This window comes from Salvelinus fontinalis, chromosome 19, assembly GCF_029448725.1.
Source record: "Salvelinus fontinalis isolate EN_2023a chromosome 19, ASM2944872v1, whole genome shotgun sequence".
NCBI classification, from domain to species: Eukaryota; Metazoa; Chordata; class Actinopteri; order Salmoniformes; family Salmonidae; genus Salvelinus; species Salvelinus fontinalis.
In genome coordinates, this window is record NC_074683.1 from 1,046,721 (window position 1) to 1,063,934 (window position 17,214).

The 17,214-nt window shown below is 41.7% G+C and overlaps 1 protein-coding gene and 1 long non-coding RNA gene across 2 annotated transcripts in view; one reads left to right on the plus strand and one right to left on the minus strand.

Moving 5' to 3' along the window:
* Positions 1-1,951: 1,951 nt before the first annotated feature.
* Positions 1,952-14,516, minus strand: LOC129816119 (uncharacterized). Its single transcript, XR_008753528.1, has 2 exons — positions 3,253-14,516; positions 1,952-2,478 (listed from the first exon to the last, which is right to left on the minus strand). It is a non-coding gene; the product is annotated as an uncharacterized LOC129816119 (long non-coding RNA).
* A 990-nt stretch (positions 14,517-15,506) lies between these two features.
* Positions 15,507-17,214, plus strand: part of LOC129816116 (DDB1- and CUL4-associated factor 6-like) — a 74,945-nt gene continuing 73,237 nt past the window's right edge. Inside the window, exon 1 of the mRNA XM_055870273.1 lies at positions 15,507-15,976. Within this exon, the coding sequence (XP_055726248.1) occupies positions 15,886-15,976 (91 nt within the window). The 5' untranslated portion in view covers positions 15,507-15,885. The remainder of the gene's footprint in view (positions 15,977-17,214) is intronic.

Genomic DNA, 17,214 nt, shown 5'->3' on the forward strand with positions numbered 1-17,214 from the left:
TTGTGCCAAGTTGCACTATCCAAACCTCAATAGTCAATACCAAGATGGGTCGAAAGCATGTTTTGAAATCTGAGCCTGCATACTCCCCCTCCAAGCAATCACCTATTTTAACAATCATATACTATCGGCGCAAGAATAACACTGCTGCAGAATATGCCAAGATTGAATTCAAATAGTTAATACAAGAGCATACCATTACAAATACACTTAAGTTCATGTTAAATTATTACAGGTTGTGTGCATTATGGACAATGTAGTTTGCCAGTTATTGCTTAGTCTATCAGAGGATAACTATTTCCAACGTGTAGGATTGATAAAATGTGTTCTCGTCTACACTAGTTACATTTAACACATTATGCATCTCCCAATTACTGAGAACTAACCAATAGGAGACAAGGACCTTGACTACAGGGCAAATACAAACAGTGCCTATAGAAAGTCGACACCCCCACATTTTGTTACAAAGTGGGCTTGAAATGGCCTTAATTGTAATTTTGTCATTGATCTACACAATACTCATGTCAAAGTGAAAAGCAAATTCTACACTTTTTATTAAATAAAACAAATGTAGTTGTTGCACAAGTATTCACCCCCTCCCCCTTGACTTTTAAAGCACAGATTCAACTAAAGACCAGGGAGCTTTTTGAAACCCTCAAAGGGCAGTGATTGGTAGTTGGGTAACAAATCAGACATTTGAATATATCTTTAAGCATGGTTGCAGTAAGTTAAGTGGGCTGTGGATGATGTCCTCCTGAACTGAGCTGCAGGACAGGAAGGAAACTGTTTAGGGAAGCCATTGGTGATTTTAAAAAGGCTGGATGGAGTTCAATGGCTGTGATGGGAGAACTGAGGATGGATCAACGTTGTAGTGACTCCACAATTACCCTAACAGCAAAAATACAAATATTCTTAAACATGCATATGTATGCAACAAGGCATTCAAGTAATACTGAAGAAAAAAAACTGCAAAGGAATAGACTTTGGCCTAAATGCAAAGCCTTACGATTGTGGCAAATCCAACATCACTGAGTAACTGCCTCATTATGAAGCATGTTGGTGGCTGCATCGTGGTATGGGTATGCTTGACAGCAAAGACAAGTTTTTCAGGATGAAAACAAACAGGATGAGCTAAGCACAGGCAAAACCGGTTTGCTTTACACCAGACACTGGGAGAGAAATCCATCTTTCAGCAGGACAATAACCTACAATACAAAGCCAAATCTACACTGGGAGAAGAATCCACCATTCAGCAGGACAATAACCTACAACACAAAGCCAAATCTACACTAGAGTTGCTTACCAAAAAGGTAGTGAATGTCAGTTTTGACTTAAATCTGCTTATATCTATGGCAAGACTTGAACATTGCTGTCTAGCTATGATCTCCAACACCTTGACAGAGCTTGAAGAATTTTGAAAAAGAATAATGGGCAAATACACAATCCAGGTGTGTAAAGGTCTTAGAGACTTACCCAAGAAGACTCACAGCTGTAATCACTGCCAAAGGTGATTCTAACATGTATTGACTCAGGGATGAATACTTATCTAATCAAGGTATGTTTTATTTTTCATTCATCTTTAATTGTATGAATTTTTCTTCCACTGTGACATTAGATTGTGTTGATCATTGTCAAAAAATGACAATTCAATCCATTTGAATCCTATGTTTTAACACAAAATGTGAAGAAATCCTAGGGGGATGTAGACTTTCTATATGCATTGTATCCCTAAAGTTTTCCTTATTGACTCCAGGTACCACACTAGATTCAGCCCCATGGACCGTGACACCTAACATTACCCAACAATCAGGGAAAGAAAGCTGGTGATTTCATGTTTCTATTGGCAATAGGCAGGGTGACAATTACAGTAGATCTACAGTTAAAAGCTACTATATGAAATGTTTACCTGATTGGTTAAAGCAGTTACAACACGTGGAAGGAACAGTCAGCCACATGGCATGAATGTATGGTTTAATCATCCTTCAGGTACGACTGTAGAAATAGTTACCAAAATGATTTAATAAATATTGGAGACATTCCTTTTAACCACATTCAAACACAGATTTAAGATCATCCTTAGGAAACCACACCATGAGGTATGATGACAAAAACAGTTTGGAAAAAAGCAACACTTCCAAAAAAATGCATGATAAATATTCATTTAAGAATATACAATTAAACAACTTGTTTCATAAAGTAAAACGTAAAAATAAAACATTGTGCGCAGATGACACCATTTGAGTGTGTTTTGGTAAGGGTTAATATGCCATTATAAACCTGAAGAAATCCAGGCAAATGAAATGATCTCCAGCAAGGAAACATTCTTTTTTTACTGTAAAATGGAGCAAGGGTGGAAGCGGAATGGAGGGGCTGGGTTTCTGCCGGTGATGAGGCTCCCTTTCGGTCCAGGGAGTTGGATTGCATTGGTGGGACTCAAGACTCAAGACTCTGCAGGGGCAGCCTCCTTTGCTATGCTCATAACTATAGTGTGGGATAAGGCAAAAAGACAACAACAAAAAAATGTAGGTTTATGTAAACTTAGTCTTAGCCTTTGGCCTTTCCTTCCAGTTCTCTGCTGCCAATGACTGGAACGAATTGCAAAAATCACTGAAGCTGGAGACTTATATCTCCCTCTCTAACTTTAAGCATCAGCTGTCCGAGCAGCTTACCGATCACTGTACCTGTACACAGCCAATCTGTAAATAGCACACCCAACTACCTCATCCCCATATTGTTATTAATCTTTTTGCTCTTTTGCACCCCAGTATCTCTACTTGCACATCATCATCTGCACATCTATCACTCCAGTGTTAATGCTAAATTGTAATAATTTCGCCTCTATGGCCCATTTATTGCCTTACCGCCCTAATCTTCTACATTTGCACACACTGTAAATAGATTTTTCTATTGTGTTATTGACTGTATGTTTGTTTATGTGTAACTCTGTTGTTTTTGTCGCACTGCTTTGCTTTATCTTGGCCAGGTCGCAGTTGTAAATGGGAACATGTTCTCAACTGGCTTACCAGGTCAAATAAAGGAGAAAAAAATAAATACAAATAGTCTAATACATTTCCCGTCATAATTCCAAGGAAATAAAGTTAAATATTAAGAAAGTAAGAAACTAAAACACAGAACTTTAGTTACAACAGTTTGAGCCTACAGATTGATTCCTAAAGAATAATTTACTGGGGCTGTTTATGGCGATGCCCAATCCATAGGTCTTCATTCCTTGTGCTCTAAGATAGGTTCACTTACTGGAAGATCCTGTAGAGCTGGGATATTCCAGCACTACCCACAAATAAGTTGACAAAGAAGTTCCAGTTCTTTGGAAGGATGACCAAAGAGTATCTGGACCATGTCAGACCTGAGAAAGTGGGAAATGGGATTAGTCAAGGAGTGAAGTTGTTTATTTGACTGAAGAATTCAGGATTAATTTAAACTGTACCTGTCACTCACTGAAGAATATAGGAACTCCACTATACCTGTGGCTGTCAGTACACCAGAGAGAGAAATGCTCGGTTTCTCGGCTGGTTGACTCATTTCTGTCAGACCAGCCCCGACCAGACCCTATAGAGATGAAGATGCATCTGACCTGGAATTAGTTTCATTAGACAATACCTTCTTACATGTTTACGTTTAGGTTAACGCAATAGCTCAAGCTTAGCAAATGCAGCCCGTACCGATTTGAACATTGGGGCCCAGAAGAAAAACAATCCTTGGACCTGGAATGAGAGAAAAGACAATCCATGAAAATTCTTTGCAAAAAAGTGACTTTGTTGTGACAACATGTTATAACATACTATAATCTTCCATGAAGCACTCTTTTACGACTACCATAGACGTGTTTAAAAGGGCAATTCAACCAATTTCCAACCTCAGCTCCATACCAAATTGTATTGGTCACATACATATTTAGCAGATGTTATTGCGGGTGTAGCGAAATGCTTGGGATACCAGTGTCTACATTTGTGAAGACTGCACGTTTCTATGATCTGTGGTTAAAAGGAAGAATGGTCCTAAAACTTTATTCTCTGTGACATCACAGGGTAGGATTAAAAGTAAGAAAAACAGTGATTTTCTAAACTTGCTATGAGTTTCTAGCCAGAGGGAGGGTATTTTCTTGCTCCCCAAGTCACCGGGAATCTCAGTGTTTGAAAATCACTGATTTAAAAATGTTTAAACTTTTGATGTTGTTGTCGGGCATAATTGTTAAAACTTTATATTTGTTTATACAAAACGTAAAACTGTGCCATTTTCACAAATGAAGACACTGGTATTGTGGCGGAGATCATTCAAATGAGGTTGAAAAGTGGTGGAATTGCTCTTTGACATAACCCCAGTACTTACATCCTGATCAAGAGGTCAGTAAGTGCTCTGTCAGAGGCACACTAAAAATGAAACATTATTACACTGAGTATTCCTCTCTGACTTAGTTCAGGGCAGGACACCTAATACTTCATATGATTGATGGTTGTGGATTGGTAGGCTGAACTATTTTCATTGTTCTGCTATAACCAAAGTAGGCTGAATGACCTCTCCTAAGAAACATCAAGCCATGGTCATGCCAGGCTGCCACAACAAGGTCCTGATAATGAGGAATTCATTGAAAGTGAATCTATGCAAGGTTTCCCCCTCCTATATACGAAAAGTAACTCTGCCAGAATGCAACTAATGCAACTAGTGATAACCACAACATAGCAGCATGCTGTTCAGCAAAAGATACACAGCAGATAGCATCTTATGTAGGACTTTGCAACAGGTTAGACCAGTGTTACATCTTTGTCCCTTCACAATATTTGTCTGCCGAAGGCACATACAGGTAACTGCCAAAATAGTGGAAACACCAACATAAAGTGTCTTAATAGCATGCTGGGCCACCACGAGCCGCCAGAACAGCTTCAATACGCCTGGCATAGATTCTAGGGTCTGGAACTCTATTGGAGGGATGTGACACCATTCTTCCAAGAGAAATTCTATAATTTGGTGTTTTGTTGATGGTGGTGGAAATCGCCGTCTCAGCCAGAATCTCCCATAAGTGTTCGATTGGGTTGAGATCTGGTGACAGATCGCCACGGCATATGGTTTACATCGTTTTCATGTTCATAAAACCATTCAGTGACCACTCGTGTCCTGTGGATGGGTACATTGTCATCCACTCCCATCAGGATATAAATTATTTAGATAAACTGAAGGTGATCACTCAGAATGGCTTTGTATTTATTGGCATTTACCTTGCCCTTGAACATATAATAACACATCTTATCACCTGTGCACAATGGTGAGTTTGTCCTCTCCCAGGATATGCACAGGTTATAGAAAGGATATCAGATTTTGTAAGGACAAAGGTTAGTAACAGCTGTAGCTAAATATACGGGTGTAGGTGAGTGTTCAAAGACCGCAAATGTTGACAAGGAGTTTGCGCTCAACTTTCTTTGTCCTTGAAGGTAGTCACATTGATTTCCTCAAAACATGCAATCACTCATTCTGTGAGGAACCATGCCAATTCTGAAAATGAAATTGCTACTCTTGGCAACCAATCTCTTTGGTATTGGGCAATTCCACAGTAACACAGTAACATATTGATGCGGAGACTCAGATATTTTACTTTAAAATGCATTTCAAACAAAAACCAATCACTGCCAAGTTCAACAAACCATACAGCTCTATGCACAAGGACTATAGATTCTGGAAAACATATACTTGAAAAACACCTGCAGATGCAAAGTTCGGTAACAGAATGAAAGCACAAACCATTTCCAAATTCAGTGGAAATTGTTAAAGTAGTCTTTGCATATAGTTGTATGGTTTGTTTAACTTTGTAATCATTGTTTTTTGTTTGACATACATTTTAAAGTGCAACATCTGAGTCTCAGCATCACTCTGTCATAGTGGAGTTGCCCTATTGGATTCCAAAAACCCATCTCACACACAAAGCTCCACGTGACCTGCAACCAATGTCCATGTCTACACTGCAACCCCACGCATGCAGCCAGCTACTGTGTACCATAATCTATACACACTGGGATAACAAATTTGCAAAACAGTTGGCTGGTTCTACCTAACTCTATTCAGATTTAGAGGCGCCAAATCTGTATTTTGCCATTTGTTTGGGTTTAAAATACTAAGATAAGCAAGAATGGCGAGATTAGATAGTAGCTATTGGTTGCATACATCAAAATATTTACTAAGGGTTTTTGACTAAGGCCACTTCAGCAACAACCACGGTCATCAGTGTATACTAGTCTCTCTAGACATCCGTGTTGCCTCCCACAATTTTAAAATGCTCTAGCCTAGGGTCTGGTTTCAAAGACTATGGAGGCTACTCAGAGGAGGAACGGGAGAACAATCCAACTTCGTGAATTTCAGCAAATTACTAATTTATAAACATTTTAAAAAGTATCCTTTTTCGATAAAACTACACAAATACTGTCTATTCACGTCACCAAATACCTTAGACCGCTGCGCCACTCGGGAGCCCTAAGGCACTGCATCTCAGTACAAGAGGCGTCACTACAGTCCCTGGTTCGAATCCAGGCAGTATCACATCCGGCCATGATTGGAAGTCCCATAGGGCGGCGCACAATTGGGCCAGCGTTGTTCAGATTTGGCCGGGGTAGGCCGTCATTGTAAATAAGTATTTGTTCTTAAATTACTTGCCTAGTTAAATAAAGCTTAAATTAAAAAATACCTGATTGAAACACTTTTGCAGTGAAGGTCTACAGTAGTCTCAACAGCACCCTCATGGTGTTGCCGGATTAAAGCTATTTTCCGGAACGTTGACTTCAATTTTTATTTTTATTTTTTAATACGAGACTTAAAAAATATATATATATACGAGGCTCGTGCTTCTCATCCCCTTCCATAAACCCTATTCGATGGGATAATATTTACTGGGGGAGCTCAGGTAATATAATCGTGTGCACGAGCACAAATCGCCACATCCATAATTTGAGTCCTGTGTCGTGGTAATTTCCTGTATTACTAAATGAAGAGAGTTTACAAACCACACACAAGTCAGAGTTATATTTTAAAGTCCATCTTTAATTATATGAGCTTCACCATAGCCCTTTGACTCTCAGATAAATTCAGTGTCTATAAATGAATTCTCTGAGAGTGCTTACAATAGCCAAGATACACCCCTCTCAACTCACATGACGAACCACAGATCTTAGGAACTTCACAAAGGGCCTTTTACTTGAAAGAGGAGTATCCCATAGCCAGATAGCATTAGCTATAAATTATCATTCAGTTTGGTCTCTTGGGCGAGGTTCTACTTCTATTTCTTGGTACTTCGTAGTACCAAAACATTACCTCATCCAATGGCATATATCAATTGTCAATTCTAGATACTCCCATCTCTTCTCCCCACTCCTGGAGAAGCTCACTAAGGGGAGTGAACCTCTAGGTCATATACTATGAAAGATAAGTTCAACATCAGAGGGGTGGTATAATGGTTCCAGACAATGCCATACTCCTCCCCCCAATGGGAAAATGAGGGAGTGACTGGAGTACAGACATAGTGGAGCCCTCACATGGTTTCACAGATATATTCACCTATGAAAGACAATGTTCAAACCTGACTTCTCCCTTTCTGATATTCTGCCTATTACCAGACATGTAAAAGACAAGCCTGACCTCTCCCCTCTCTGGGCCCCAAGTGACTTTTCCCTAGAGAAGAAAGGAAAATGCAACTGCCAACAGTATAGTCCAAAAGAAGACATTCTAATGATAAGTATAAAATAAATAAAACATCTTATTTATCTATGTTACTTAACTACTTCTGATTCAGCTACGACACCTGTCAGAATCTGCCATGTCAGTAATTTTTACTTGGCAGGAAGGTTATTATCCCGGCCCTAAAAACCTACTGTTTTTCAGCAAACTCCCAGGTCCCCTGATAATACTTGTCCCGTGCGAATCGCCATCTCTGTGTTTTGAGGGATATTACAGTTTAAAACAGGTGCTGCACCCAGTTTGGGTAAGAACATAGGAACAAATTCATGCTTAAAATAAAGTGCTATCCACATAGCCTACAGATGAATTAACTGTTTTGCCAAGCTTTCCTAATGCAGTTCTTCTCTTTTAAAAAGTGTAAGTGGACAATATTGTGCCAATGAATTGACAGATTGCCAAATACATCAGCTAATTAAATGTCTGCATAGGTTACCGTTCATGGTTCTTATCGATATGCATTATTTAGACTCTTTGAACTGAAGGCCATTAGACCAATATTAGGCTAGACATTTAAAAAGTCTTCACACATTGAAGAGCCTACAGGCTTCCGTCATAACAGTACATTTTGAAAGAGGAATTATTTTTTACAGGGGCAGTTTGGTAAAACTAAATCGTCTGAATCGTCCACCGTAAATACTGGGGTAATAATTACATAACCGACGTTCTATAGTAATACTAGTCTCGTGTGAATAGAGCTATAGACCTACATGGTAATTATGACGACCTCCGGAGGACGTCCTCCATCCAATCAAAGCTTTTGCAGTATGAACTGACATATTGTCCATCCAATCAAAGTGGGCATGTGTGATTTAGAAGCTTGGTGAGTTGGTAAGATTGTTGGATAGATAAAGATTGAGATACTTTTGCATTTTTAGGATATTATTAATATTATTATTATTATTATTACATTCAAATTACTTTCGTCAAACTACAGGAGATGGAGGTAGATTATATTGTTTTCTTGGTTTTAGAACTTTATTTCTGTTGAGTTAGTGCAATTTATTTCAATCCTCCGGACATGATTGGTTTAAACCGTTAATATAACAGTGTACAGAACATTAGGAACATCTTCCTAATATTGAGTTTCACCCCAGAACAGCCTTCAACTCTACAAGGTGTTGAAAGCGGTTCACAGGGATGCTGGCCCATGTTGACTCCAATGCTTCCCACAGTTGTGTCAATTTGGCTGGATGTCCTTCGGGTGGTGGACCATTCTTGATACACACAGGAAACTTGTGTGAAAATCAAATCAAAGTTTATTTGTCACGTGTGTCGAATCAACACCTTACAGTGAAATGCTTACTTACAGGCTCTAACCAATAGTGCTAAAAAAAAAGGTGTTAGGTGAACCCCAGCAGCGTAGCAGTTCTTGACACAAACCTGTGTGCCTGGCACCTACTACCATATCCCGTCCAAAGGCACTTAGCTAAAGTTTTTGTCTTGCCCATTCACCCTCTGAATGGCACACATACACAATCCATGGCAAGGCTTCAAAATCCTCATGTAACCAGTCTCCTCCCCTTCATATACACTGATTGAAGTGGATTTAACATATGACATCAGTAAGGGATCATAGCTTTCACCAGTATGTCATGGAAAGAACATGAGTTCCTAATGTTTTGTACAGTGTATAGCTCATTGGTTAAAGTGTACTGGAGCAGGGGGTTTATTTATTACACCAATTTTGTTTCAAAACGTTAGCAAACAAAACGGGGAGGGACCCACCTGAAATGTCCAACTTCCATTTAGCAACTGTTTGGATTAATGAATACACTAGGGCCATGATAAGTACGAAAACATTATCGAACTTGGCAGATTGTGTAATATTGGAGCGGTGAGTCGGGAAGCAGGTGCAACGTTTAATAAAACAAAAATGAGACAAATCCATGTGTCTACAAGCCGGTACACAAGAACAATACCAAATGGTGAGTGAACATAAGCAAGTGACATAAAAAGGGGAGGAAATGAGGGTAATGAAGTCCAGGTGTGAATCATAATGATTAACAGGTGTGCGTAATGATGAATCCCAGGACCGGTGGTTACTATTCTGGTGACGTCGCATGCCGGAGGGGAGGAGCAGGAAAAGATGTAACGGCACCCCACCGCTGACACGCGGCTCCAGCCGTAGGACAACGCCGACCAGAGGGACGACACAGAGGAGCGGTCGGTCCGGGCGGCGAAGGTGTAAATCACAGATGTTGTTGGGGTCCAGAATGTCCTCCACCGGAACCCAACACCGCTCCTCTGGACCATACCCCTTCCAGTCCACCAGATACTGGAGCCGACCCCCACGATGTCGGGGGTCCAGTAGGGATCTGACGGCGTATGCCGGACTCCCCTCACTATCCGGGGGTGGGGTGGTGTTATGGGGGACAGTATAAGCTAGGGGACCAGGAACCACCAGCCTGAGAAGAGACATAAAACCTGGGTGAAATACAATAGTGACTGGGTAGTTGTAACGTGTATGTCACCTCGTTGAACCTCCGGAGAACCTTGCAGGGCAGCTGGAGTGGGAGGTTCCTGGTAGAGAGCCAGATGCGGTCCCCAGGATGGAACATAAGGGTCTCACTGTGGTGGCGGTCTGCCTGTTCCTTCTGACGATGGGCGATGCGCTGGAGTCTCACGTGCGTGTAGCTCCACACCTTCGCCGCCCGCTAGAACCACTCATCTACCCCAGGAGCCGCGCTCCGGCTGGAAAATCCAAAACACACTGGAAGGGGGTCAACCCAGTGGAGGAGTGACCTAGGGGGTTGTGGGCATACTCTGCCCAGGGAAGGAATCGTGTCCACTCACCCTGCCAGTCATGATAGTGACTCCTCAGGAAACTCCCCAGCTCCTGGTTCATCCTCTCCACCTGCCCATTGGACTGAGGCCGATACCCGGAATTGAGGCTGACCGTGACCAAGCTTCTCCAAGAAGGCCCTCCAAACTCGTGATGTGAATTAGGGGCCACGGTCAGAGACAATGTCCTCCGAAAGGTCATAATTCCAGAAGAGTGGCTCAGCAACCTGGAGAGCAGTGGGGAGACCAGGAACTAAATCGACAGGACTTGGAAAATCTATCCACCAGAATGGGGGTGAAACCATCAGAGGGAGGATGATTGACTAACCAATGGATAGATGTGACCAAAGTCCCTGAGGCACAGGAAGTGGCAGGAGCTTCCCTGCTGGAGCATTCTGGGGGTCCATCAAGCCGATCCATTATCCCTGTAGGCACGTAGATGCGCTCAGGAAGACAATTCCGGGGTGCGGGCTCCCTCTAGAGCCTGGCAGATGTCCACGTCTACATCCCAAACCACTGGACCCACGACTCGGGAGGATGGGATTATGGGTGCCCTCTGGACAGGAACCTCTCCCGAATCGTAGATACGGGACTGAGCATTGGCCTTTATGTTCTTAGAACCTGGGCGATAAATCAGCGTGAAGTCGAACCTGGTGGGAAAAAAAGTCCTGGCTTGACGCGGATTCAGTCTCCTCGTTGTCCGTATGTACTCTAGGTTCTGATGGTCGAAGAGGATGACATATGGTTCCTTGGCGCCCTCCAGCCAGTGTCTCCACCACCAGGAGCTACCGATCCACAACGTCATAATTCCTCTCTGCGCAGGACAGTTTCTTGGAGAGAAAAAAAGCACAAGGATATAATTTCATTGGGTTACCCTGTCATTGTGACAAAACTGCCCCCCCACCCACCTCAGATGCGTCTACCTCAACCACAAAAGGTAGTGTGGGATATGGGTGTTTTAGCAAGGAGGAGGAGGTGAGCGGGGGACCACGCCAGCCTACGAGGCACACACTTAAGTGAGGTGAGAGGGGTGGCGACGGCACTGAAGTTCCTGATGAAGCGGCGGTAGAAGTTGTCAATCCCCAAAAACCATTGTAACCCGTTGGTGGTTGGGACTGGCCATGACTTTACCGCATCCACCTTCCTATCCTCCATCCTCAGCTCCCTGTGGGCTGATTTGGTAACCCAAGGATACCGCCCTCTGGTGGAATTGGCACAACTCCGCCTAGACAAACAGGTGATTGTCCAAGAGGCGTTGCAGGACTGCTCGTGGGTGAAGTGATCTTTCAGGTTGGTCGAGAAGATCAGGATTTCGTCGATGTATACAATCACCTGCCGTCTGAACAGGTCCCTGAACCTCTTGTTGACGAATGTCTGGAACACTGACGGAGCATTGGCTAAGCCAAAGAGCATAACCAAATACTCATAGTGACCAGACATCGTGCTGAAGGCCATCTTCCACTCATCCCCTTCCCAGATGCAGATGAGATTGTAGGTACTCTGCAGGTCCAGTTTGGTGAAGAACTGGGCCCCGCGCAGCTGCTCGATGGCACCAACGGGAGAGGGTACCGATACTTCTTAGTGATGTCAAGTCCTCGGTAATCGATACATGGGCGTAATCCTCCCTACTTTTTGGCCACGAAGAAGAAACCAGCCGACGCAGGGGACATGGGTGAAAGCCAGTTGGAGCGCCTTTTGAATGTATACTTCCGTTCAAAAGTGTGGGGTCACTTAGAAATGTCCTTGTTTGAAAGAAAAGCAAATTTTTGGACCATTAACATAAAAAGTGATCAGAAATACAGTGTAGACATTGTTAATGATGTTGTAAGTGACTATTGTAGTTGGAAACGGCAGATTTTTTATGGAATATCTACATGGGCGTACAGAGGCCCATTATAGCAACCATCACTCCTGTGTTCCAATGGCACGTTGTGTTAGCTAATCCAAGTTTATCATTTTAAAAGGCTAATTGATCATTAGAAATCGCTTTTGCAATTATGTTAGCACAGCTGAAAATGGTTATGTTGATTAAAGAAGCAATGAAACTGGCCTTCTTTAGACTAGTTGAGTATCTGGACCATCAGCATTCGTTTGATTACAGGCTCAAAATGGCTAGAAACAATTAACTTTCTTCTGAAACACATCAGTCTATTCTTGTTCTGAGAAATGAAGGATATTCCATGTGAGAAATTGCCAAGAAACTGAACATCTCATGCAACGCTGTGTACTACTCCCGTCACAGAACAGCGCAAACTGGCTCTGACCAGAATAGAAAAGGGAGTGGGAGGCCCTGGTGCACAACTGAGGACAAGTACATTAGAGTGTCTAGTTTGAGAAACAGACACCTCACAAGTCCTCAACTGGCAGCTTCATTAAATAGTACTCGCAAAACACCTACTCCTCTTTCTATTCTGGTTAGCGCCAGTTTGCACTGTTCTGTGTGACCCCAAACTTTTGAACGGTAGTGTAATCCTCCATGGCCTGGGTCTCAGCCCCAGACAGAGGATAGATGCGTCCGAGCGGAAGTGTAGCACCGGGGTGAAAAAACCTGAGGTCTTGGCTAATTTCTTTTGATTTTCCCATGATGTCAAACAAAGAGGCACTGAGTTTGAAGGTAGGCCTTGAAATACATCCACAGGTACACCTCCAATTGACTCAAATTATGTTAATTAGCCTATCATAAACTTCTAAAGCCATGACATGATTTTCTGGAATTTTCCAAGCAGTTTAAAGGCACAGTCAACTTAGTGTATGTAAACTTCTGACCCACTGGAATTGTGATACAGTGAATTATAAGTGAAATAATCTATCTGTATACAATTGTTGGAGAAATTACTTGTGTCATGCACAAAGTAGATGTCCTAACCGACTTGCCAAAACTATAGTTTGTTAATAACAAGACATTTGTGGAGGGGTTGAAAAACAAGTTTTAATGAATCCAACATAAGTGTATGTAAACTTCCGACTTCAACTGTACTCCTCAGCACCCCCATACCCACCCCCCTCAGACAATCCCACAGGTGAAGAAGCTGGATGTGGAGGTCCTGGGCTGGTGTGGTTATACTTGGTCTGTGGTTGTGAAACCAGTTGGACATACTGCCAAATTCTCTAAAATGATGTTGTAGGCAGCTTATTGTATAGAAATGAACATGACATTCTCTGGCAACCGCTCTGGTGGACATTCCTGCAGTCAGCATGTCAATTGCATGCTCCCTCAAAACTTGAGACATCAGTGGCGTTGTGACACAAAACTGCACATTTTGAAGTGGCCTTTTATTGTTCCCAGGACAAGGTGCACCTGTGTAATGATCACACTGTTTAATCAGCTTCTTGATATGCCACACCTGTCAGGTGGATGGATTATATTGGCAAAGGAGAAATGCTCACTAATAGGGATGTAAACAAGTTTGTGCTGAAAATTTGAGAGAAATAAGATTTGTGTGAATGGAAAATTTATGGGATTTTTTTATTTCAGCTCATGAAACATGGGACCAACACTTTACATGTTGCGTTTTATATTTTTGTTCAGTATACATATATGAAATGGTGTGTATAGACAGTAGGTGTAGTTAGCAGTAGGTAGGATGAGCCTTGACTAGAATATAGTATGTAAACATAATTAAAGTGACCAGTGTTCAATGACTATATATATATAGGGCAGCAGTCTCTAAATTGCAGCGTAGCGTACCGGGTGAGAGCCGGCTAGTAACAGTGACTAAGTTCAGAGCAGGGTACTGGGCGGAGGCTGGAGATAGAAGCTGTTTTTCAGTCTTTCGGTCCCAGCTTTGATGTACCTGTACTGTCTATTCCTACAGTGTGCTCCAAAAGTATTGGGACAGTGACACATTTTTTGTTGTTTTGGCTCTGTACTCAAGCACTTTGGATTTGAAAATTATACATAAATATCATACCTCCCAAAAGTGCTGACCGCCCCTGTAATAGTGAGAAGTTAGCATGTCTTGGGGGTATGATATTTGTGCATCTGTAACTTTTGTAACTTTCATAATTAGTCAGGATTAATTTAGGATTATCCATAATCATGGTAGCATCCACATTAATGTATTAGTGTTTTAGAAACATATTCTATTCTTATTTACAATGAAAGTGACTCCAGAATGACACAATACATTATTTACGATTAATTTCTATTGGCCACAAAATAATCTGAAACACAACTAAAACAAACAGCAAATGCATCCAACAAGTTTGTAGAGTCACAAGCTTGATGTAATCATGCCATGTTAGGAATATGGAACTAAACTTTTGACTACTTTAATATACATAAGTGAATTTGTCCCAATACTTTTGGTCCCATAAAATGGGGGGATTATGAACAAAAAAATACTGTAATTCCTAAATGGTTTACCTGATATGGATAAAAACACCCTCAAATTAAAGCTGACAGTCTGCACTTACCTCATAGTCATTGTATAATTTCAAACCCAAAGTGCTGGAGTACAGAGCCAAAACAACAAAAATGTGTCACTGTTCCAATACTTTTGGAGCTCCCTGTAGATGGTGGCAGGGTGAACAGGCGGCTACCGGGTGCTGTAGATGTCCTAGAGGGCAGGCAGAGTGCCCCCGACATGATGCTCTCAATGGTGCATCTGTAAAAGTTTGTGAGGGCCACGACGAATTTCTTCAGCCTCCTGAGGTTGAAAAGGCACTGTTGCGCCTTCACCACACTGTGCTGTGTATGGAAGGACAATTTCAGGTTGTCAATGATGTGTGCGCACCAAGGAACTTGACGCGTTTCATCTGAATGCTCCAAAACTTTGCGTCCTGCTGAACGGTCCCCAGAGTCTACCATTTGTTAATCTACCTTCACATCCAGTATTAATATGATAACACTTTACTACATAATCGCGCAATTATAACTATATTATATATAATGGCCTCAACTGGGTTTTCAACTAATATTGTTAGAGACTAGCGTCTTCTCCTTGAGTGCTTCGTCATACGGCTGCAATGTTGACGGTCTGGATTAATAGTCTCGAACATAGAAATACAACGCATAGAACGGTTCACATACCACTGAGAACCTGCTTTATTGCGTTGTTTCAACCAGGGAGTTCATTGGTTGCATAGGAAGGGTTTGACACAACAAGACAGAGAAGTAGAGAGCCATCCAAATAACAAGCATCAGAAGAATATAGCGACCGAAGAGAAGCTGCAAAGTGAAGAGGGGCGATAAAGATAAAAGCTTGATATAGCTAGAGTTAGCTTAGCGCCCATGCTGACGTTACTAGCTAGCTACTGTACGTCGCAACGGCCCCACAGAGAACAAGCAAAACAACATCCAAAGGCGATAGTCAGAAGGCAGGGTTTACAACTGTATTTCAATGCTATTTTTAAGTAAAAGGAGGTTCGAGCATGATGTCCTGCTCTGGTAACCTGGTTTGGGATGTTAACAAGCGCTCTATTGGATATAATGAACCGAATGCTGTCAGGATCAACTACTTAGGTAAGAGCTCCTGACTGGGTCCAAAATAATTTGCTACAGCTAGTGAACGTCGAACTAGCTAGCTAACTATATTTTCGATTAGATTGCTGACACGTGAAATACAAACTTGCAACAACATTGTCGCAGATTTGTTTCCCAGTTTAGACAACATTAGCGTTGATACTTTGTTTCATTGCAACGATTACTTGCCTTTCCGCTTGGGCAGCTGGCTATTTGTAACAATACCCCTTCGCTTGACACATCTAGCTATGCCTTTTTTAGGTAGCGACACCTAAGATACACCATTACTTATAGTTCTGTCAATTCCTGTGTTGATATTGATGTTTGATTAACCAATTATTTCCTCACAGAGGTTACACTAGTTGTAGGTGGTGCCCAGGGGTACATTTCTATATCCATCTGCAGTCTACCTTTTGTCCTTACAAAATAAATAATAATAATAATGCTAGTCATTTGAAGATTGTATTTCGACAGAATAGAGTATTGGGTTTACTCATTGGGAATATTGATTATTGCAATTTGTCCAGTTGCTAATCAAATGAGTAACTATCATTATATTATACAGTACCAGTCAGAAGTTTGCACACAACTACTCATTCAAGGGGTTTTCTTATTTTTTTAAACTATTTTCTACATTTTAGAATAATGGTGAAGAAATCAAAACTATGAAATAACACATGGAATCATGTAGTAACCAGAAAAGTGTTAAACAAATCAAAATATAATTTATATTTGAGATTCTTCAAAGTAGCCACCCTTTGCCTTGATGACAGCTTTGCACACTTGGCATTCTCTCAACCAGCTTCACCTGGAATGTTTTTCCAACAGTCTTGAAAGAGTTCCCACATATGCTGAGCACTTGTTGGCTGCTTTTTCTTCACTCTGTTGTCCAACTCATCTCAAACCATCTCAATTGGGTTGAGGTTGGGTGATTGTGGAGGCCATGTCATCTGACGCAGCACTCCCATCACTCTTTGTCAAATAGCCCTTACACAGCCTGGAGATGTGTTGACTCATTCTCCTGTTGAAAAACAAATGATAGTCCCACTAAGCACAAACCAGATGGGATGGCGTATCGCTGCAGAATGCTGTGTTAGCCATCCTGGTTAAGTGTGCCTTTTTAATTCTAAAATAAATCACTGACAGTGTCACCAGCAAAGCACCTGCACACCATCACACCTCCTCCTCCATGCTTCACGGTGGGAACTACACATACAGAGATCATCCGTTTACCTACT